At 48.2% G+C, this 23382-nt stretch overlaps 2 protein-coding genes across 2 annotated transcripts; both read left to right on the top strand.

Moving 5' to 3' along the window:
• Nucleotides 1-1527: 1527 nt before the first annotated feature.
• On the top strand, nucleotides 1528-6392 carry LOC123395396. The gene is made up of 14 exons (XM_045090388.1): nucleotides 1528-1847; nucleotides 2398-2471; nucleotides 2571-2688; nucleotides 2770-2852; nucleotides 2933-3098; nucleotides 3177-3370; nucleotides 3762-3970; nucleotides 4069-4164; nucleotides 4317-4432; nucleotides 5021-5122; nucleotides 5209-5318; nucleotides 5405-5492; nucleotides 5798-6015; nucleotides 6128-6392. Exons 1-14 carry the CDS (start codon nucleotides 1746-1748, stop codon nucleotides 6330-6332), a joined length of 1881 nt encoding a protein of 626 aa, XP_044946323.1. The 5' UTR covers nucleotides 1528-1745; the 3' UTR covers nucleotides 6333-6392.
• Nucleotides 6393-7139: 747 nt separating this feature from the next.
• Nucleotides 7140-12168, top strand: LOC123396182 (protein AMEIOTIC 1 homolog). The gene is made up of 6 exons (XM_045091219.1): nucleotides 7140-9403; nucleotides 9780-9876; nucleotides 10536-10598; nucleotides 10791-10853; nucleotides 10985-11068; nucleotides 11252-12168. Exons 1-6 carry the CDS (start codon nucleotides 7539-7541, stop codon nucleotides 11804-11806), a joined length of 2727 nt encoding a protein of 908 aa, XP_044947154.1. The 5' UTR covers nucleotides 7140-7538; the 3' UTR covers nucleotides 11807-12168.
• The last annotated feature ends 11214 nt before the right edge of the window (nucleotides 12169-23382 follow it).

The following is a 23382-nucleotide window of genomic DNA, read 5'->3' as shown; positions in this document are numbered from 1 at the left end:
CCTCTCCTAGAGAAACTACTAACCTTTATCAAGTGTAGTTGCCAACATATTTTTTGAACTTTAACTTACGTAAATGCCCCCTCCATTTTTTTGTAGATATTGGGTGTTTATATTTCAATGAACTAATTAAGCACAATCACTAGAGCACAATGAGAGTTACTCCTGTACAGTTACAGATATACCATTTACGCATTCACCTTGTACACTTTCTGCTTGACATGCCAATATATTTTTCTCTTTACTCACAGTTATGATCTCCATTTGAGGTCAATTGCAACAGGATAATGGTAGAAGATATGGCAGTAATTGTAGAACCTAAATTTGATGCTATTTTTAATCTAGGACAACATTCTTAGTAGTTTTGTCTTCCAGTATTGAAAAATAATCCACTATCAGAAGTTTGTCTTCCAGAATCGCACATCACAACGGCAGTGGAGGCAACCAAAATTATTTAAAATTAGAGGGGTGGATCAGGGAGCAAAGATAGACGGCGTCATATATTGTGATTGTTTTATGTGTGTTAAAGATATATGGAATGTAATTTTAAAAAAAAGATGTATGAAATGCATGGGCAATATGGCATTATCTCTTGAAATAAGTGCTTATGGTTTGTGCATTAAGATATATTTCGCGTATATCTTGGAAATCTTATTATTAGTTTCGTGCTATACTATGTTGATGTCAAATCATTTAAAGTATCTTTTTCCGAGCTTTGTATGACTGGTGTGTCATAAGAAATATTCTAACTTTAAGGTGACGAGAAATTCTATGACAACACTATTATAGAATGTGTGTGTGCGCGTGCATATGTGAAAGAACATATTGCAAGATGTTTAATATGATCATATATTGGTAGACCATAGGAATCATGAAGGAAATACATAAAAAATGGAGAAGGATGACATCTGACAACATATTGAGTACGTTATTACCATGTTAAGTGGCTTAAGTATAGGAAAGAGTGATGAAGGCGTAGTGACGGCAATCGAGGGTGAAGTTAAGGGGCAGGCAAAGAGCGGAGATGTCGTTCTATCTTCTTGTTGTGGCGGTCAAGGGGTAAAACAGACATGGAAAAATGGTTATGGAAGACAATTTTATATGCGTTCTTGCAATCATGATATCTTTTTCAGAGTACACCATTGTTGTAAATCTCAGTGCAAAAAAGATAGACTGTGTCGGTGAAGCAGAGGAGCAGAAAATCCGAGGGGCGATAGGTAATGGAAAGAAGATAGAAGAAGGCCACAACTTGTATTTCTATGGTCATGGTATATTTATTTTGAACCCGTAGCAACGCACGGGCAATTAACTAGTATAGATAGATAGGCAATAGATTTAGTTTTTTGAGGTGTGTTTTAGTGAACTCACACTTGCGTGGTTTGATGGGTCCCACAAAGAAGAGGATTTTATTTTGACGGGGTAAGAAGAGTGTTTTTTTTTTTTGGGATAAGAAGAGGAAATTGGTGGAGGGCGTGACCGCGTGGGCGGGAGCGGGAAGCAGCGCGGGGTGGGCCGAAATTTCACCGAAACTTTCGGTCTCTTTCTCTGCTCGTCTTTCGCCTCACCCTGCCGCCCGGTGACGAAAATCTTTCCCTCCCCTCTCCTCTCCTCTCCGCCGCCGGCCCGCCCGCTCCCGCTCTCCCCCGCTCCCCCCCCCTCCCCCCGCCGCGTCCGGGACGGAGCGAAAGTGAGGTCGGACCAGGCCTAGCGTAGCCTGGGAGGGGTTTCCGGATGCTGGCAGCACTCTAATGGCGCAGGCTGCCGTCGAACCAGCGGCGAGCGGCGGCGCGTTCATCGAGAGGCCGGCCGAGGCCTCGAGAATGAAGCGGAAGACCCCCTCCGAGCTGCGAGTAATGCCCCAATCCCCCCATCCCCACTCCAAAAAAATGGTTTTTTTTTTACATAATATCCTCAATCCATGCTAGTTCCCTGTCATTACAACCCGCAGACGACGTCAATCGAGTAGAACCAGCTTCGTAACGCGACGCCGAACTAGTCCCAAACAAAACAAGATCTTGATGCGGCACGGCAATCATTTTGAAAGAAAGTACATCCAACTTTTTGATGCCACATCCAACCGCCTACAGCGCTCAGGTTTCAGCCAGAGAGCGTAGCCAAGTGTTCGATGCAGTGCTGCGTTGTAAACTGCTAACTTGCATACATGCGTATGCGTATGACTAGCCAAGCGCCGCATTGTCAGATTTTCCCTTGCGAATGCGCTCCGGAGAACCATATGCACTGCAGTATTTCGTTGGATTAAGAAGAGTAATTTTTGTTACAAAGGGTTTATATGTAACACAAGGCCTGCCAGAGCTTCGTCTCCACCTTACATCGATGCATTACACACTAAAAATGTAGCAGATGAACACTGAAACTTGTTCCATTGATTGGTTCCTGCAGGATGAGCAGCTGAAGCGACGGGTGTCTGAAAAGGTTGCCGATGATCACTCATTCCCTTCCGCGGCGTTTGATAGGTATAAAGTGTTCTGTTGTAATCATGTATCGTGATGTTCCTATCCTCCTGTGATTGCTTTGATGACAAATTCGATGCCTGACTAATCTTGTGGGTGTAGGCCAAGCACTGGGCATCGGAACCCAGAACAGCAGAAAACATCCAAATACATCAGCACTCGTGTCACAGGGGTGTTCCCAGTTAAAAAATCCAGAAAGGTTGGGAAAGAAAATTGTAAGGTCAGACGCTGTTCATTTTGCCAGCCATAGTGGTGCTCATTGCTATTATATAATTAACTTGTTCTAATATCTTGAAAGCAGGATGCTTTACTGAACAATGGGAAGGCTCCCAAGTCTGCTGATACTGTAGCAGCTTCACAGTCTGCAGAATCTCCGTTTCCAAGGTAATTATTTTACAGAGGCAGCGGATCTTGTTTCATGCCATATCCATGCTCTTAATTGCATTTCTTTTTCCAAAATTCAGCGGAGATGGCGACTCTGCCCAGTTGGACTCTTCTGTTCCATCGCTCGCGGAAGCAGCAAAACCAGGTTTTAGGAAAGCTGAGAAACGCAGCAAGAATGCTCTGCGGAGTGTATCAGAGCTTCACATTGGCGATGAGAAGCTGGCTGGCTCTAGCAAATTCGACATGGTAAGGAATATCTACCTAATGCACTACTGTATGTGTATATATTACCTCATCCTGTAATCTGTCTACTGCTTTGTGTAGGACAAAGTGCTGAAAGGGTTCGGAGCTCGTGGTGCTTCCGGAGCTTCCAGTGGCACTAACATTCAGGCTGGTGATGTTCCTTTGAAGTCTTCAGAGGTGTGCCCTTCCAAGATCACAATACCAGGAAAAAAAGCTCCTTTGGATCTCACCTTGAAGACCACCCTGCAGTTTGTTTCATCATCTTCTGTGAAGTGGTCCGTATGCATTAGCTTCTCTTGCTTTTCTTCCTTGTTTTCGTTTAGAAAATGTACCCTTCCCAGAGAAAGTTCATGAGTATCTTGATTGAACTGGTGGCATATCTTAGATTGACACTCTGAACATTAAATATGTAAATGGTATGTGTCTGTCAGTCATTTAGTCTCACTGGATGCTTACTGCACCTGCAATTTTTTTCCAGAAATTTCAATTAGGTATTGGTGTCTGTATGATCCAGTGCTCCTAGTGATATCATGTGTAGTACAGCATACTGTCACTAGGAAAACTAATTGAAAATTACTTGCAAATTGAGCCCTCTCGTCTTTGTTTAGTTTTGCTTAGATTTTCTGCCTCAAAGGCCCAAAGTATAATAACTCTTGCCTGCAACAGGTGTCACAATTTGAGTACAAGTTGTAGGGGCAGTGTTGCTGGACCAATTGCTCAGAGTTTTAATGGTAGGTCTCAAAGTTCAGGAAGCATGAGGCAAGAGAGCAACAAGGAAGTCTTGTTCTCGAAGGCACTGCAGTCATGGGTATATCCACAATCCATGTTACCTGCTCCCATCGTATCTGCTATGCTCGCATCAACTGCACAAAGAGGTAATTACTAGACCTGAACTATTGTGTGCTTTTCAAGATAAAATATCCAGGTACTTTTGTGGATGTATCTCTTTAACTTTTCTCCTTCTGGCATGTAGAAAAAGAGTTCATTCACAAAAGGTATCAGGATTGGGAAGATTCTTTTCAGAATCTGTACTACATGTTCCGGAAGAATCTGTTGAATATTTTCTATGGTATCTTCTTGCTCCTCAGAACTCGGTCCTTCGTAATAATTTGATAAGTCGTATATATTTCATTTTCCTTGGAAGTGTTGAATCTTTAGGTTCTACTAGACTGTTACTCTATGTCTCAACCTCTTCATCTTACATCACTTTTGTTATTGAAGTTTATACAGCACAATTTGTTGCTCTATTTATTGGTGGAAACTGTTTGGAGAAGCAGTCCTGTAATGCCTACTTATCACAATCTACACTTGGCATGAGGTCACTACTACGAAAACAGGTCAGTCCTTCATTTTGTTTTTTCAACCTCATCATCTTTTCACATTTCTTTTTAAAATCCCTATTACAGTGCCACATGCCCACATCTCTGTTACAGACCAACCATTATGTACATTACTGCTTGCAACTTCTAAGTGTTACTTCAATCAAGTAGATCAACTTATTGGTTGGCAAGTCTATTCTAGATTTCTTCATTTTCCTCTTTCATTTTGTTTGCGACTTACGACACATGAGTTACAACATCATACTAGTTCCACATGTGAATAAAGCATCTTTAATACTTTTGTGGTTAACCCAATGCTTCTTCTGTTTGCCCAATTTACTGAAAGAACCATCTTTTTGGTTGTTGAAGTCAATTTTCTACCTTATTTAGTATTCCTCTGTAAACTAGTGATCTAAAACGTCTTATATTAGTTTACAGAGGGAGTACCATAATAGGAATGAAATATTGACTTGGTATGTTGGTCTCTAGGGCATCGAATTGCTCCAGGCCAATCCAAGCTGTGTTGATTTCAATCTTTGCACTGGGTTAAAACATCATTGTCACTTACAATCATAATTGTGTGACCATATGGCTGCATTGTTGCAGGGTGTTTGCTTTTCTATGCCCCTTTGCAAGGCCGAACTGGAGCAGGCTACCGAAGACGACCTGATCGAGTTCTCAAAAATCCGAACACTTGACCTGGGCCAGGTTCTATTTGATTCTTCAGCCTTCCCTTATTTGCTTTAGTCAGGCTGCAGCTACTGGACTGACTGTGTTCTCTATTGAATGCGCAGACAGTTCATATAGATGCTTTATCTGAGGTGGACAACACCACACAGTCGCTCCTTTCATTTACTGGCAATAAGAGCGTTCATGGCTTATATGATGTCTTGTTGAACTACAAGTAGGGTGATTAATCTGTAATAATCATTCGTATTACCCCCCTGGGTTTTCATGTTGTGTAATCTAATCTTGTGATTTTTTTCCCAGGTCCTTTCTGAATTCATTATCCACTACGGACGTCCCGGTGCTATACTCGCCGGCGCCATTTCAAAATGGTTGCCTCCATATTCCGGAGGTAGTTTCATTCCATCGAATTTGTTTCTATTCCTGCCTGCTCTACCTAAGGCAGCAGAATGGTTTTGCGCACTCACTTTTATGTCCAGTTATTAACCATGTGGTGGTGCTACTGCACAATTATCATTAGTGTCAAGTATTTTCTTCACTGGATTCTCTGTTGATAAGTTGCAGAACCCTCTGTCTAGAATCACCTTACTCATTGACTCGAATTCGGAGCAGCTACACTATGTTTTATAACGCTTCACTTTGTTTGTGCAAAAACTTGGAAAATTTTATACCCTCCTTGAAAACATGGTCTTGCAGGTGATATGCAGAGAGATGAGGAAGGCCGACAGCGGCCTGGCCTCGTCTAGCGTTTCCGACGGCGCAGGAGAACCAGGATCAGCAGCGTCTGATCCTCCCCCTCTCGCGGCGGGCAGCATGTGCTACAGCATGGAGATAAAGGACGCAGCGCTCCCGCCGTGGGTCGTCTCGGGCGTCTGCGCCGCGATGGTCTCCGACGCGGACCGCTTCGATCTAACGTAAGCACCACGGTTCCTCCCCGCCATCATCCATCCCCCGTCGAAACCCCTTTTTCTGCACGCACGCGCTGAAAATAGTGATCGCCCTTGCTTCTGTTGTTTTACGTTGCAGGATTGCGACGGAGCCCTCCTCCGCGGCCCTGAATGCGGCCTTGGCATCGCTAGGCGTGGACGCACGGTCAAAGACGGCGCCGGCGCGTGACGTCTGCGAGGCCCTGGGCGTCCCTGGCGCTGTCCTGGTCCCCACGCTGCGCTGGGCGGCGCTCCGGGGACTGCGCTACGACCGTGGCGAGTACCTCGCGTGCACGACCGCGTGAGTTGAGCTCCCCTCGGGGCCCGGAGAGGGCGGTACTGCCATTTTTTGGTGCTCCGGGAAGTAGAAGGGCTCCTCCCTCCTCGCCATGACGTTGATGTAGATGTAGATGTAGAGTAGAAGTAGAAGGCTGATGGATGGAAAGATAGGCTTGTAGGAGGAGGTGAGGTATCTATCCAGTTGCCGCTGCTCGGCTTTCGCGCTGTGGGTAGGGTAGGGCAGTGTAGTGTAGTGGTGCCAACGGAGGGCTGTAACTTTTGGGCCTCCTGTGTTGTTATTCACAGGATCACAGCCCTTGGCTGGCTGCTAATTGATGGGAGAGAAAAAAAAAGCAAGTTTCTTGACTTGTGAGCTTGATCCTCCATAATAATTACCAACGCACAGCATGATGATGAGGCATCTTGTTGCCAGCACAAGCAAGCATATATATACTTGATGAGCAGTAGCCTCATGTAACGTATGAAATCCTTTGTAACAATCCTATCACGCATGGGCTTAATTAGGATGCCCAGGATCACCACGAGTGCAGCAAGCAAGCAAGCTACCTGAGCACATCCCTTGAGTGAAATGAATGAAATCTCTGGCAGACCCAGACCGACCCCCATATGACCAGCAGGGCCTGCCTGATCAGCTTGGCAGTAATAATTGCCAGCTTAATTTTTTACTTTGACGGTGGGCGAGTGATTATAGTTAGTTCAGCCGTCACACACGCCCTCGCCTGCCTTTTTTTTCTTGGCGGGAAGATATATATATATAGAGCGAGAGAGGGGCGCATCGGGGTGGGACGACCGCGTTTTTGAACCGGCTTTGAATTTTGGCGGGAACCGATAAAGCACGCACTTCCCCCGACGTACGTATCTCCTCTGCTCTGCTGGGGAACTGCTTTTCTGCTTTCCTTGATCCGAGACGATCCCTTTTGAGCTTGCTTTCCCACGGACGGCATCTCCTGTTGTGTGTCACCCGAGGGAGGAACAGAGGGAGGCATGGAAAGGGATAGGTCGGATCAAGGCGTCGTGTTCGTCTCCATCTCGCCTGCCAAAGCAAAGCAAAGCAAAGCTGCCACCCAACAACCATCCTTCCCCTTCCCCTTCTCCTCTGACCGGACCTGCCACCCCGCCTGCAGCACCACCACCTCGCCGCCGCTCATTTGTCTTCTTCTTATACCCTTCGCTTTCTTGCAACGCAATCCTCCCTCCCTCCATCCGCGACCATGAGCGCCACGGCCATCCACGCCGCCGCAGTCCTGCGCCGCCGCGCCATCGCCGACGACCTCGGCCTCGCCGCCCACGACCCCGACGACGCCTACTGGGCCGCCGCGCCACGCCTCTACGACTTCTCCAAGCACCACCTCCACCTCAACCACCAAGACCCGGAGCACGCCCACGCCAACGACATCCACCCCAAGCCACACCACCACCACGACCCCCTCAAGCCGGAGCACGACGGCCGCCACATCGGCCTCCTCAAGCCGGAGCACGACGGCCGCGACGTCGGCCTCCTCAAGCCGGAGCAGGGCATCCGCGACGTCGGCCTCCTCAAGCCGGAGCAGGGCATCCGCGACGACGGCCTCCTCAAGCCAGAGCAGGACGACGACGACCTCCTCAAGCAGGAGGACGAGGACGACTTCCTCAAGCAGGAGGACGAGGACGAGGACGACTTCCTCAAGGAGGGGGAAGAGGAAGAGCACGGCCTCCCCAAGAAGGAGCCGGAGCGCGACCCGGACCCGCTCCCACCACCGCCGCCAGCGCCTTCGCCGCTGCCGAGGAAGCAGCCAAGCGCCCACCTCTGCCTGCTGGCGCTGCAGGGCACGGGCCTCGGCTGGGGCGTGCGGAAGCGGGTCCACTACGTCGCCCGCCACCGCAACGCCGCGCGCCACGACGATCGCCGCCACGCACGCCCTCTCCCCGTCGCCGAGAGCGGCGCCAACGCTGACGAGGGCAGCTCCAGCAACGTCAAGACCAAGGACCTGCTCGGGCTGCTCGAGGAGACGCAGGCGGACGCGGAGGGGGGCGGGAGCCCCGGCCGCCGCCAGGAGGAGGAGGGGGAGGAGCGCGAGGCGACGGACGTGGCGGAGGGGAAGACGGCCAAGAGGCGGCGGAGGAGGAAGCCCGGCCGCGTCCACAGCTTCAGCCTCCCCAAGAAGAGGGCCCGCAAGCCCGCTCCCGCTCCAAAGGTCGAGGTTTTCGAGGAGGCAGCCGTGGACGCCGACGCCGACCCCGAGGCGGAGCGCAAGGTGGTGGCCACGGCGGACAAGGGCAAGAGGAAGAGGAGCGACGTTCGTGGCCGTGGCCGTGCCGTCGCCAAGCGGACGAAGAAGGCGACCGTGCCGGCGCCGGAGGAGGAGCGCAAGGTGGTCAAGGCGGAGAAGAGGAGGAGCCCGCCAGAGGAGGAGGAGGAGGTGCGCACGGTGGTCAAGAAGGAGAAGAGGACGAACCTGCCGGAGGAGAAGGAGGGCGGCGGCAGGGCGGTGAAGACGGAGACGAAGCGGGGCCTGCCGGAGGAAGAGCGCGCGGCGGTGGTGCTGGTGGCCGTCAAGAGGGAGAGGAAGAGCAAGGCTCCCCTCCGCGGCCGCGCCGTCACCGTCACCGTCGCGGAGGAGCCGGAGACGAAGCCCCCACGCGCCGTCAAGGCCGAGGAGGCCGCCGCGGCGCCGCGCGGCATGGTCGACCGGTGGTCGGCCACGCGCTACGCGGCCGCCGAGGCGTCCCTGCTCGGCGTCATGCGCCGCTTCGGCGCGCGCCCCGGCAAGACCGTGCCCCGCGGCGAGCTGAGGCAGGCGGCGCGCAAGCACATCGGCGACACGGGCCTCCTCGACCACCTCCTCAAGCACTCCGCCGACAAGGTGCCGCGCGGAAGCGCCGAGCGCATCCGACGCCGCCACACCGCCGACGGCGCCATGGAGTACTGGCTCGAGCCGGCCGAGCTCGCGGCCCTGCGCCGGGAGGTCGGCGTCGACGCATACTGGGTGCCGCCGCCAGGGTGGAAGCGCGGGGACCCCGTGTCCGCCGACGGCTACGCGCTCAAGGCCAAGAGGCAGGTGGAGGAGCTCACCAAGGAGCTCGCCGGAGTAAAAAGGTCTCCTTTTCCCCCCTTCTCCGGCCATCTTCTCGTGCAATTTCTTCTTCTTCTTCTTCTTCCTGGATAGGCACTACTGGACAATGCAGTGCGATGCTGAATTGCTTACACGATCTTCCATTGATTCTTGCATATGAGGAAGAAATGTTTGTGCCAAAGTTGATCATCTGTGCTGAATTACTACTACACTGTTAAGATCCTTGCCTACAGTAACTAGCAATGCCAGTCTTGTGTCAAGGCTGAATTTTGTTACATCTGTGTATGAAGGCACTTTTGCTGAACAAAGCAATGCTAATTTGTGCTGCAGTTGATTACTTGTGCTGAATTGCCAGCATTCTTGCTAATCCTGTTGCTCTGAATTTGTTTGTGTATGAAGGCACATGCAGCAGCTGGTGAAGGCACATCAAGGCACAATGAACAGTGTATTGAAACCCGAGGCAGTCAAAGCCTGCATTTCTCATGAGCCTTATCAGGTGATCACACCTATCTCATACATGCATTCTCTTTGCTTTGCATCTCTCTGTCTGCATCATGTATATTTGCTGTCAAAATTACATCCCTTTGTTCTGCATCATGTACATCTGTTATCAAATTTAAGAGAAAACGGGACATGCATGCATGCATGCATGAATGGAGCCCACCTCCTTAGTTGTGTTGCACATTTGTCAGGTGTCAGGTTGTTGTGCATGTTTCTGGTTCCTTCTTGTGTGAGAACTTTGGTGTTGGATTTTCAGTTACAGAAAGAACTTTGACATTTCAGTTGCTTCCAAGTGGCAAGTCTTTTGTTTTGGTTTTGGTTGTCTGATAGTACTACTGCATCCCAGCATTGCATCAGAAATTTGTGAGATGCAGGAGCAGGTTTTTTCCTTTCCAATGCATGGGACTTTTGTAGCTCTGAATTCGTCTCCTTTCTGAAGGCATTGCACACACTTGCAATCCTTCCTCGCAGTTTTTACACTGAGCTGAAGGTGGATGTTTAGGCAATGCACCTTCTAGTTTCCATTGTTGAACTGCATATCGCTTTCCACTAGTACTGTATAAGAATGGCAAGGTTTATTCCATGGAGTATTTCTTTGAAGGCAGGTGCATTGCTGATCTTGCACAGTTGCACTCATGATGATCTAATTTGCAGGACAAGTATGAGTGTGTGATGAAGGCCAATGGCAATCTGGAGAAGCAGGTTCTGTCCTTGGAGGTACACACCTACACTTCACCTAATTGGGGCAGTTCCTTCTCACCTTAAATTCATCATACTTGTCTAGTTAGTTATGTTGCAAGAAATGTCTGCCAAGTTGGATCTGAATAATCAAATTCTGCCTTCCTGGTTGAATTGTTTCCTCCACATTGTTGATCATGCTGAAGGCCGTTGCTGTGGATCTGTTTTCAGGAGAAGTACGCCGGCGCGACACGGGCGAATGGCAAGCTGGAGGAGGAGGTTCTGTTCCTCAAGGTACATCTGAATTTTAACCAATCTTGCCCAGCAAATGTTGTTAGTGCACAGCACTATCAATCTGCATTTCATGATGAGTCAATCATGTGCCTGATCTGGAGTTGACAGTTGACACTGAATGTGTTGTGCAGGAGAAGTATGAGGCTGTGCTTGAGAAGAACACCAGGCTGGAGCAGCAGGTGGCTGCTCTCTCCACTTCTTTCCTGTCTCTCAAGGTAACACTCATTAGCTGCAGTTCATCAACTGCACCACTTGCATGACGAATAACGAACAATCTTTCTGGTTTCTTGCTGTGCTGGCATTTTCTCCAAGATCTGTGCCTGATGATTACGCATTAGCATTGGATTTGAGGAATGATGTGGTGATTTACTACTGTATGTATGATGGTTGATGAACAGGAGGGCATGCAGTTTCTGAATGATGGGGAGCAGCAGCAGCGGCCGCGGATCATGGGGCCGGAGCCGCGTCTTCTCCTGTGTGCCAAGGAGGCTGGCAGGCAGGAGAGCAATGGCGGCGCAGGCGACCAGCTCGCCGGCGTCGACGGGGACGGCGGGAAGTGCAGCGAGTGGCCGGAGGAGGCGCAGCCCTCGTCCCCGCGGACACCGACGGCGGCGAGAGCCGCGTACGTGGACGAGGAGGAGGAGGCGGAGTGCGCGATGGACGGCGGTCTCGAGCTCCCGCCCACGCCGCCGTCGGCCTCCTCCACCAACGCCGCATCCTCCGTCAAGCTCCCGCTCCTCCCCTCCCCGGACTCGCCGGTCCAGCCCCCTCCGCAGCTGCCGCCGGCCACCACCAGCAGCAGCCCCGGGGTTGACGTCCCCCACTCGGGCGGCATCGACATGCAGCTCCGGCACACGGCGCAGGATGCGCCGTCGCTGCCGTTCCCGTGCGGAGCCACGACCGGCGGCGGCAGAGTGGGCACCGAGCTGGCCCTCGCCACCCCCTCCTACTGACCGACGAGCTTCCAAGCTTTTGCATGCCCCCCACCCCATCACCGCTGATCGTAGCAAGAGACGCCACCACCACTGCACAGGGAACGAACGGGATAGGAGAAGGAAGAGGATGAAGAAAGACAGTAGGAGCACTGTACTACTCTGCATCACATGATACTGCCGCTGATGATCGTTGGTTTGGGTCCTCCATTGACAACCTTTAGCTTTCTCCTCGTTTGTAGCAGCGGCATGTGTATGTCCGTCGTCGCCATGCATGGATCAGACTTTGAATTCGAGACCGAACCTTTCGGTGTGCTGCCGTGTTAATCGGAGGCGGCTTAACGACGTAGCTTTTGTGATCATCGATTGGTCCTTTGTCATCAGTTGCAACGCGTGCATGCGTGTCCTCAAGATGATGATCATGATGAAATGTGACACGCATATCCCGTGGGACTTATGGGCGGGCGGCGAGGTTGCTCGAATCCCGGCCGGGGACACTGCTTGCCGGGGAGGTGCGGTCGGCCGTGATGGAGCGTGACACACAATTAAGGAGGGTCCAAAATTTAAACCAAAAGCAAAATATGCTTAAAAACACATGGCTGACTCGTACAGAATTATATGTCAATCGGGTATATCTTTCTCCTTACATCCTTTGGCAGTTCGGCTCATTTGTGACAGGACTTTTATCTTTCTCCTTACATTCTGAGCCAGGGCATTCAGCCTCGTGGCTCAGTGCCCTCTCTCTAGTGTTTTCTTCATGAGCTGTATCTCCCCTCTCTTATAACTATCTGAAATTTTAGCCCACTTTGAGTAATATATTTAGATGGGGGAAGCTTCTCCCTGAAAATTCAAAAAAAAAAAGATGCAACACCGGACAAGGGTGCCATTCATCTCCCACAGCTTCTCCCGCACCGCCGCACGGCTTGTGGCCAGCGGCAAACCCCGACCACGTTGGTCCCCTGCCGGAGCTGAACAAGCGAAGCAACAACATGCCGCAGCCACAGCCACGGCGGCTGCCGTCGCTAGCAGCCCCGGGCCAGCACGAGCAGGCACGCACCAATCCCAGCAGACAAGCGCAGCGACTTGGTATCGTGTGCCCCTGTCATCGATCAGGGCGATCCACGTTCCTCGCCAGAGCAAAAACCCCGGCCGGGATTCGAGCAACCTCGCCGCCCTTGGATCATTCACATTCTTGAAATATGTCATCGGTGAAGAATAAATGATTCTTGGATTCACTGAGAAAGACTCGGGGTTCACTTCACTGACTGAAATAATCCTTGTATCACGGACTGAATAATTTGTCCTTTCTGGTGTTCCTTCTTGGTAGCTCATCTGCCTGTTTCTTAGGCATGATTTGTTCTGAGCCACACTCTCTCAGGTATATTCTGGCTTTGTTTGTTGCACACGATTCCGCTTCTGACCCATTCTTCATTCTTGACAGATTCGATGGTAATGTTCTGAATATCAGGCGGTTGGCATGGCTTGACTTTTGTTGAAATGGGGATTATTGGGTATTATCCCAATTGCGTGCTGATCTTCTTAGACAACTCTTGCAGATGGATCCAGTCGGAGCGGGGAAAAAAACGAAACCGACGAAAGAAACGAGAACCGCGAAAAACCCAAAAAGCAAATAAAGCTCAAGTGTTGCGGACCTTACACACATGGCCAAGGATCCACTAGTATAGCTAATATAGCGCACTCGATGCATCTCTAAGGATTTAGAAGTGAAACCATACAATGCTCCTGGTAGCACTGGTCTCAAGCTTCTACTACTTCCCTAGAGAGCATCACACTCAATGCAGGACCATAGCCAAAGTGGCTTAGTCAACTATTCTAGGGTTATCGGGGAAAGATGGAATTTATAAGCGTTTCCCCAAAGGACACTAGAGTAAGGAGAGAAATGCCATGGCTAGCAAGCAGGGGCAAGGGTATCGGGTTTGCCTAGGGGTTTTAGGGCTCACGGGTCGTTGCCGGGTGCGAGCATCTCACACCGGAGGCAAGGGCCATGATAGTTTGGGTCTGATGGAGCCGAAAACCTATGGGGTTGCCTTATGATCAATAGTAGCCGTGCCAAGTGACAAAGATGGCTAATATCCATCTGGGTTTTCTACTGAACATAAGACAGTGAAGTCTGGCTAGGGTAACCTATAGTCAGCCTGGATGCTCTGATACCATTTGTTGTGTGATAAGTCTCCAACGTATCTATAATTTAAGATGGTTTCATGCTATTATCTTGTCAAACTTTGGATGTTCTATATGCCTTTTATATCTTTTTTGGGACTAACTTATTAACTCAGTGCCAAGTGCAAGTTCCTGTTTTTTTTCGTGTTTTGACCCCTTTTCAGAGAAGAATTTTAAACGGAACGAAACTTCTAAAAAGATTTTTCCAAAATAGAAGAAGATCGGGGAACTTGAGAACCAAGGCAGGGGGCCACGAGGGACCCCACAAGCCCCCTAGCCGCGGCCAGGGGGGCCCGCACCTCCCAGGCTTGTGGGATCCCTAGGCCACCTCTGCCCTAGGTCTTTCGCCTATATATTCCCAAAAATTCCAGAAAAAATCAGGAGATCATCGAAAGTACTTTTCCGCCGCTGCAAGCTTCTGTCTCCGCAAGATCCCATCTGGGGCACGTTCTGGTGCCCTGCCGGAGGGGGGATTCGGATACGGAGGACTTCTTCATCAACACCATGACCTCTCCGATGATGCATGAGTAGTTCACCATAGACCTACGGGTCCATAGCTAGTAGCTAGATGGCTTCTTCTCTCTCTTGGATCTTTAATACAAAGTTCTCCATGATCTTCATGGAGATCTATCCGATGTAATCTTTTTTTGCGGTGTGTTTGTCGAGATCCGGTGAATTGTGGATTTATGATCATATTATCTATGAATCTTATTTGAGTTTCTTCTGATCTCTTTTATGCATGATTTCATATCCTTGTAATTCTCTTCAAGTTGTGGGTTTTGTTTGGCCAGCTTGATCTATGATTCTTGCAATGGGAGAAGTTCTTGGTTTTGGGTTCATACCGTGCAGTGACCTCACCCAGTGACACAAGGGGTAGCGAGGCACGCATCGTGTTGTTGCCATCAAGGGTAAAAAGATGGGGTTTTCATCATTGGTTTGAGTTTATCCCTCTACATCATGTCATCTTGCTTAAGGCGTTACTCTGTTCGTCATGAACTCAATACACCAGATGCTCTATCTAAGGCAGCATGGTCTTGGTGCGGCTCCAATCCACAAGGATCTGACTCGGTTACGCTCCTAGCCCGCGAACGCTCCAGTTCCTCGCTGACGGAGGACGGATCCTTATGTGAACCTGGCCATGTTAAAAGCCGCTGCGTACTTTTGAATGTACTCGCAAGCAAACCAAACTAACATATACACTAAGCAAAACAATCCATGGTATTCAAGCATGTATTTGTTATTAGAGCAATATTAATCATTATGACATAGCATGCTTATCTAGCAATATTATTTATCAAGGTATAACAGGATTATCCAACAAGATAACTTCTAAAGTAAATACGATAAAGTAAAGCATATTAAGTAAATGATTTATACTCCGAATATTCTTATGGTCCAGTCTGAATCTGATCCAAGTCCAATCCAACTCATGTGGTCATCCGACCACTCATCTCATAGCCATCCCATGGCTAACATATCATATTCCTGACATCATCGAATGTCTGCACAAGACGAGTTCTTCCATCATTATTATCACTGATACGGTTGACCACCTACTGAGGTCTAGACGGGCTGTCAAATACCGTGGACTCGGCTATTCGAATAGGTTTGACACTCTGCAGAGGTTGCACACTTTACCCACACTATGGAGCACTGACCTCGTGATCCCATTCGGGTTGACCAGTGTTGCTCCAACGAAACTTGTGTGACCCGTGACTCTTTCATCGTACCACCAGCATTCATCCTCCCCCGGAGTCCTGCCCTGGGTGGCCCTATGTCCTCATGACACCTGCCACCGACGTGGCCAAACTAAACTGTCCCAAATGGGGACGCCGGCACAATACTCAACTAGCTCACAGGGTTATCACCGCCTACCGGGCCAAGGTAGCACGCGTGCATAACCCTCCCTCTTTGGAGGTACCGGTGAAAGAGCACGCGATCAGACCAAGTCAAGGCCGTCCCATATCGGCAAATGTGGTTGCACTGATGAGCCTGGAGAGGTGAATCTAGATCAATCGACTAGGTTTGGTTTTAGCATCATATTTATCAAGCATGCTTGTCCATCAATAACTTAACATGATAATAACTATGTATGAAATAACAACGATAGAAATACCACAACCTATCTCCATATCACCATGAGTCATTAATACGACGAGATGTAAATAGAAAGTTATTACTTTACAAGTTATAGCTGTAAATTAGACCCTCGGAACCCTCGCATAAAACCGGCAAATAAATCGGTAGCCTCGAGAACAGTCTTTACAACACAGATGTGGGACATTACCGGAATAACTCAACCCCGGCTCAAGATGGCTAGAAAGCAGCTCAGAGCATGAGGCAGTGTTGATAAGAAGAATGTAGCAGTTCCCTAAGACGACTGAGAAACAACTCAGATCATAGGGTCACTGCCACGGAAAGAAATTCAACAGCTGCCTGCGACGGACGAAAAGCAGCTCAGAACACGGGCCGTATGCTCACAAGAGAAATATAAAGTCAGCATCCACACCGGACGACCGAAAGCAGCTCAGACTCAGGCGTGGTGCCGTCATTGAAGAAAATGCGTGCAAGGGTTCATCAGCATCTCATACAACACATTACTATACACTCGGACATAAACATTATAAATTTAAAATGCAAGAACATCACAGAGCAAAGCTTGAGGGCATATATTAGATGGTTGATACGTCTCCAACGTATCTATAATTTTTGATGGTTCCATGCTATTATCTTGTCAAACTTTGGATGTTTTGTATGCCTTTTATATCTTTTTTGGGACTAACTTATTAACTCAGTGCCAAGTGCGAGTTCCTGTTTTTTCAGTGTTTTGACCCTTTTCAGAGGAGAATTTTGAACGGAGTCCAAACGGAATAAAACCTGCGGAATGATTTTTTCCATAACAAAAGACACGCAGGAGACTTGAGAACCATGGCAGGGGACCTCGAAGGAGGTCAAAAGCTGTTGGAATTGTGCCCTAGAGGCAATAATAAATATAGTTATTATTATAATTCCTGTATCAAGATAATCGTTTATTATCCATGCTATAATTGTATTGAATGAAGACTCATTTACATGTGTGGATACATAGACAAAACACCGTCCCTAGCATGCCTCTAGTTGGCTAGCCAGTTGATCGATGATAGTCAGTGTCTTCTGATTATGAACAAGGTGTTGTTGCTTGATAACTGGATCACGTCATTAGGAGAATCACGTGATGGACTAGACCCAAACTAATAGACGTAGCATGTTGATCGTGTCATTTTGTTGCTACTGTTTTCTGCGTGTCAAGTATTTATTCCTATGACCATGAGATCATATAACTCACTGACACCGGAGGAATGCTTTCTGTGTATCAAACGTCGCAACGTAACTGGGTGACTATAAAGGTGCTCTACAGGTATCTCCAAAGGTGTTAGTTTAGTTAGTATGGATCAAGACTGGGATTTGTCACTCCGTGTGACGGAGAGGTATCTCGGGGCCCACTCGGTAATACAACATCACACACAAGCCTTGCAAGCAATGTAACTTAGTGTAAGTTGCGGGATCTTGTATTACGGAACGAGTAAAGAGACTTGCCGGTAAACGAGATTGAAATAGGTATACGGATACTGACGATCGAATCTCGGGCAAGTAACATACCGAAGGACAAAGGGAATGACATATGGGATTATATGAATCCTTGGCACTGAGGTTCAAACGATAAGATCTTCGTAGAATATGTAGGATCCAATATGGGCATCCAGGTCCCACTATTGGATATTGATCGAGGAGTCTCTCGGGTCATGTCTACATAGTTCTCGAACCCGCAGGGTCTGCACACTTAAGGTTCGACGTTGTTTTATGCGTATTTGAGTTATATGGTTGGTTACCGAATGTTGTTCGGAGTCCCGGATGAGATCACGGACGTCACGAGGGTTTCCGGAATGGTCCCGAAACGAAGATTGATATATAGGATGACCTCATTTGATTACCGGAAGGTTTTCGGAGTTACCGGGAATGTACCGGGAATGACGAATGGGTTCCGGGAGTTCACCGGGGGGGGGGGGGCAACCCACCCCGGGGAAGCCCATAGGCCTTGGGGGTGACACACCAGCCCTTAGTGGGCTGGTGGGACAGCCCAAAAGGGTCTATGCGCCAAGGAGAAGAAAATCAAGAGAGAAAGAAAAAAAAGGAGGAGGTGGGAAGGAAGGGGGACTCCCTCCCACCAAACCTAGTCCAACTCGGTTTGGGGGGGGGGAGAGTCCTCCCCTTGGACTCGGCCGACCCCCTTGGGGCTCCTTGAGCCCCAAGGCAAGGTCCCCTCCCTCCCACCTATATATACGGAGGTTTTAGGGCTGATTTGAGACGACTTTTCCACGGCAGCCCGACCACATACCTCCACGGTTTTTCCTCTAGATCGCGTTTCTGCAAAGCTCGGGCGGAGCCCTGCTGAGACAAGTTCATCACCAACCTCCGGAGCGCCGTCACGCTGCCGGAGAACTCTTCTACCTCTCTGTCTCTCTTGTTGGATCAAGAAGGCCGAGATCATCGTCGAGATGTACGTGTGCTGAACGCGGAGGTGCCGTCCGTTCGGTACTAGATCGTGGGACTGATCGCGGGATTGTTCGCGGGGCGGATCGAGGGACGTGAGGACGTTCCACTACATCAACCGCGTTCTCTAACGCTTCTGCTGTACGGTCTACGAGGGTACGTAGATCACTCATCCCCTCTCGTAGATGGACATCACCATGATAGGTCTTCGTGCGCGTAGGAAATTTTTTGTTTCCCATGCGACGTTCCCCAACAGTGGCATCATGAGCTAGGTTCATGCGTAGATGTCTTCTCGAGTAGAACACAAAAGTTTTTGTGGGCGGTGATGTGCGTTTTGCTGCCCTCCTTAGTGTTCTCTTGATTCCGCGGTATTGTTGGATTGAAGCGGCTTGGACCGACATTACTCGTACGCTTACGAGAGACTGGTTTCATCGTTACGAGTAACCCCCTTTGCTCAAAGATGACTGGCAAGTGTCGGTTTCTCCAACTTTAGTTGAATCGGATTTGACCGAGGAGGTCCTTGGATGAGGTTAAATAGCAACTCATATATCTCCGTTGTGGTGTTTGCGTAAGTAAGATGCGATCCTACTAGATACCCATGGTCACCACGTAAAACATGCAACAACAAAATTAGAGGACGTCTAACTTGTTTTTGCAGGGTATGATTGTGATGTGATATGGCCAACGATGTGATGTGATATATTGGATGTATGAGATGATCATGTTGTAATAGAAATATCGACTTGCACGTCGATGGTACGGCAACCGGCAGGAGCCATAGGGTTGTCTTTATACTAACGTTTGTGCTTGCACATGCGTTTACTATTTTTCTAGGATGTAGCTTTAGTAGTAATAGCATGAGTAGCACGACAACCCCGATGGCAACACGTTGATGGATGATCATGGTGTGGCGCCGGTGACAAGAAGATCGTGCCGGTGCTTTGGTGATGGAGATCAAGAAGCACGTGATGATGGCCATATCATGTCACTTATGAATTGCATGTGATGTTAATCCTTTTATGCACCTTATTTTGCTTAGAACGACGGTAGCATTATGAGGTGATCTCTCACTAAAATTTCAAGACGAAATTGTGTTCTCCCCGACTGTGCACCGTTCCCACAGTTCGTCGTTTCGAGACACCACGTGATTATCGGGTGTGATAGACTCAACGTTCACATACAACGGGTGCAAAACAGTTGCGCACGCGGAACACTCGGGTTAAGCTTGATGAGCCTAGCATGTGCAGACATGGCCTCAGAACACATGAGACCGAAAGGTCGATCATGAATCATATAGATGATATGATTAGCATAGGGATGCTTACCACTGAAACTATACTCCACTCACGTGATGATCGGACTTGGGATAGTGTAAGTGGATCATGAACCACTCAAATGAATAGAGAGATGTACTTTTTGAGTGGGAGTTTAGCATATAATTTGATTAAGTTAAACTCTAATTATCTTGAACATAGTCTAAGTCCACTTTGAATATATTTGTGTTGTAGATCATGGCTCACGCGACAGTCATCCTGAATTTTAATACGTTCCTAGAGAAAGCTAAGTTGAAAGATGATGGAAGCAACTTTGTAGACTGGGCTCGTAATCTTAAGCTAATCTTACAAGCTGGGAAGAAGGATTATGTCCTTAATGCTGTGCTAGGAGATGAACCACCCGCTACGGCTGATCAGGATGTTAAGAACGCTTGGTTAGCACGTAAGGAGGACTACTCAATAGTTCAATGTGCAGTCTTGTATGGCTTAGAACCGGGACTTCAACGTCGCTTTGAGCGTCATGGAGCATTTGAGATGTTCCAGGAGTTGAAGTTTATCTTTCAGAAGAACGCCCGGATCGAGAGGTATGAGACCTCCGATAAATTCTATGCTTGCAAGATGGAGGAAAACTCGTCTGCCAGTGAACATGTGCTCAAAATGTCTGGGTACTCAAACCGTCTAGCTGAGCTGGGGATTGAACTCCTGCAAGAGGCTATCACTGACAGAATCCTTCAATCACTGCCGCCAAGCTATAAAGGCTTTGTGTTGAACTACAACATGCAAGGGATGAACAAATCTCCCGGCGAGTTGTTTGCGATGCTGAAAGTCGCAGAGTCTGAACTCCGTAAAGAGCATCAAGTGTTGACGGTGAATAAGACCACTAGTTTCAAGAGAAACGGCAAAGGCAAGAAGGGCAATTCGAAGAAGAGTGGCAAGCCTGTTGCCAATCCGCCGAAGAAACCCAAAGCTGGACCTAAGCCTGAAACGGAGTGTTACTATTGCAAGGGTATGGGTCACTGGAAGCGCAATTGCCCCAAGTATCTGGCAGATAAGAAGGCGGGCAAAGAAAAATCAGGTATATTTGATATACATGTTATTGATGTGTACTTAACCGGCTCTCGTAGTAGTGCCTGGGTATTCGATACCGGTTCTGTTGCTCATATTTGCAACTCGAAACAGGAACTGCGGAATAGAGGAAGGCTGACGAAAGATGAAGTGACGATGCGCGTAGGAAATGGTTCCAAGCTTGATGCAATCGCCGTCGGCAAAGTGTCACTTCAGCTACCATCGGGATTAGTGATGAACTTAAATCATTGTTATTTAGTGCCTGCGTTTATCATGAACATTATATCTGGATCTTGTTTATTGCGAGACGGTTACTCTTTTAAGTCAGAGAATAATGGTTGTTCTATTTCTATGAGTAACATCTTTTATGGTCATGCACCGAATGTGAGAGGATTGTTCATATTGAATCTTGATAGCGATACGCATATACATAACATTGAGACCAAAAGAGTTAGAGTAAACAATGATAGCGCCATATTTTTGTGGCACTGCCGCTTAGGTCATATTGGTGTAAAGCGCATGAAGAAACTCCATGCTGATGGACTTTTGGAGTCACTTGACTTTGATTCACTTGACACGTGCGAACCATGCCTCATGGGCAAGATGACTAAGACTCCGTTCTCCAGAACAATGGAGCGTGCAAGTGACTTATTGGAAATCATACATACCGATGTGTGTGGTCCGATGAGCGTGGAGGCACGCGGCGGATATCATTATTTTCTCACCTTCACTGACGATTTGAGTAGGTATGGCTATGTCTACTTGATGAAGCACAAGTCTGAAACATTTGAAAAGTTCAAGCAATTTCAGAGTGAAGTGGAGAATCATCGTAACAAGAAGATCAAGTTCCTACGGTCTGATCGTGGGGGTGAATATCTGAGTTTCGAGTTTGGTGATCACTTAAGAAAATGTGGAATTGTTTCACAGTTGACACCGCCTGGAACACCACAGCGTAATGGTGTGTCCAAACGTCGTAATCGTACTTTGTTAGAGATGGTGCGATCTATGATGTCTCTTACTGATTTGCCATTATCATTTTGGGGTTATGCATTAGAAACAGCTGCATTCACTTTAAATAGGGCACCATCAAAATCCGTTGAGACGACACCATACGAACTGTGGTATTGCAAAAGGCCAAAGTTGTCGTTTCTTAAAGTTTGGGGATGTGATGCTTATGTCAAAAAGCTTCAGCCTGAAAAGCTGGAACCCAAAGCGGAAAAGTGCGTCTTCATAGGTTACCCAAAAGAGACAGTTGGGTACATCTTCTATCTCAAATCCGAGGGCAAAGTGTTTGTTGCTAAGAACGGAACTTTTCTCGAGAAGGAGTTTCTCTCGAGAGAATTGAGTGGGAGGAAGATAGAACTTGACGAGGTTGTCGAACCTCTCATCCCTCTGGATGGTGGCGCAGGGCAAGGGGAAACCTCTGTCGTTGCGACACCGGTTGAGGAGGAAGTTAATGATGATGATCATGAAACTCCAGTTCAAGTTTCTATTGAACCACGCAGGTCGACGAGATCACGTGCTGCTCCAGAGTGGTACGGTAATCCCGTTTTATCAATCATGTTGTTAGACAACAATGAACCTGCAAATTACGAAGAAGCAATGGTGGGCCCAGATTCCAACAAATGGCTAGAAGCCATGAAGTCCGAGATAGGATCCATGTATGAGAACAAAGTGTGGACTTTGGAGATACTACCTGAGGGCCGCAAGGCTATTCAGAACAAATGGATCTTTAAGAAGAAGACAGACGCTGACGGCAATGTGACCGTTTATAAAGCTCGACTTGTGGCAAAGGGTTTTTCACAAGTTCCAGGAGTTGACTATGATGAGACTTTCTCACCCGTAGCGATGCTTAAGTCCGTCAGAATCATGTTAGCAATAGCTGCATCTTTCGATTATGAAATCTGGCAGATGGATGTCAAAACGGCGTTCCTTAACGGTTTCCTTAAGGAAGAGTTGTATATGATGCAACCCGAAGGTTTTTTCGATCCTAAGAATGCTAACAAGGTGTGCAAGCTCCAGCGATCCATTTATGGACTGGTGCAAGCATCTCGGAGTTGGAACAAACGCTTTGATGAGGTGATCAAAGCATTTGGGTTTGTACAAGTGGTTGGAGAATCTTGTATTTACAAGAAAGTGAGTGGGAGCTCTGTGGCGTTTCTAATATTATATGTGGATGACATATTACTGATTGGAAACAACGTAGAGCTTTTGGAGAGCATAAAAGGTTACTTGAATAAAAGTTTCTCTATGAAGGACCTAGGAGAAGCTGCTTACATTCTAGGCATTAAGATCTATAGGGATAGATCAAAACGCGTGATAGGACTTTCACAAAGCACATACCTTGATAAAGTTTTGAAGAGGTTCAAAATGGAACAGTCCAAGAAAGGGTTCTTGCCAGTTTTACAAGGTACGAGATTGAGTAAGACTCAGTGCCCAGCAACTGATGAAGATAGAGAGCATATGCGCTCCGTCCCCTATGCTTCAGCCATAGGTTCTATCATGTATGCGATGCTATGCACTAGACCGGATGTTAGCCTGGCCATA

Source organism: Hordeum vulgare, chromosome 5H (genome assembly GCF_904849725.1).
Source record: "Hordeum vulgare subsp. vulgare chromosome 5H, MorexV3_pseudomolecules_assembly, whole genome shotgun sequence".
Taxonomy (NCBI): domain Eukaryota; kingdom Viridiplantae; phylum Streptophyta; class Magnoliopsida; order Poales; family Poaceae; genus Hordeum; species Hordeum vulgare.
This window is presented reverse-complemented; position numbering and strand designations above follow the sequence as displayed.

What these genes read in the sequence shown, in the direction of transcription:
- LOC123395396 (XM_045090388.1), top strand. Translation starts at nt 1,746, where the DNA reads ATGGCGCAGGCTGCCGTCGAACCAGCGGCGAGCGGCGGCGCGTTCATC. An exon ending in AGACCCCCTCCGAGCTGCGA is followed by an intron (nt 1,848 to 2,397) that starts GTAATGCCCCAA and finishes TGGTTCCTGCAG; the next exon opens with GATGAGCAGCTGAAGCGACG. An exon ending in GTTGCCTCCATATTCCGGAG is followed by an intron (nt 5,493 to 5,797) that starts GTAGTTTCATTC and finishes ATGGTCTTGCAG; the next exon opens with GTGATATGCAGAGAGATGAG.
- LOC123396182 (XM_045091219.1), top strand. Translation starts at nt 7,539, where the DNA reads ATGAGCGCCACGGCCATCCACGCCGCCGCAGTCCTGCGCCGCCGCGCC. An exon ending in AGCAGGTTCTGTCCTTGGAG is followed by an intron (nt 10,599 to 10,790) that starts GTACACACCTAC and finishes ATCTGTTTTCAG; the next exon opens with GAGAAGTACGCCGGCGCGAC. An exon ending in CTTCTTTCCTGTCTCTCAAG is followed by an intron (nt 11,069 to 11,251) that starts GTAACACTCATT and finishes GTTGATGAACAG; the next exon opens with GAGGGCATGCAGTTTCTGAA.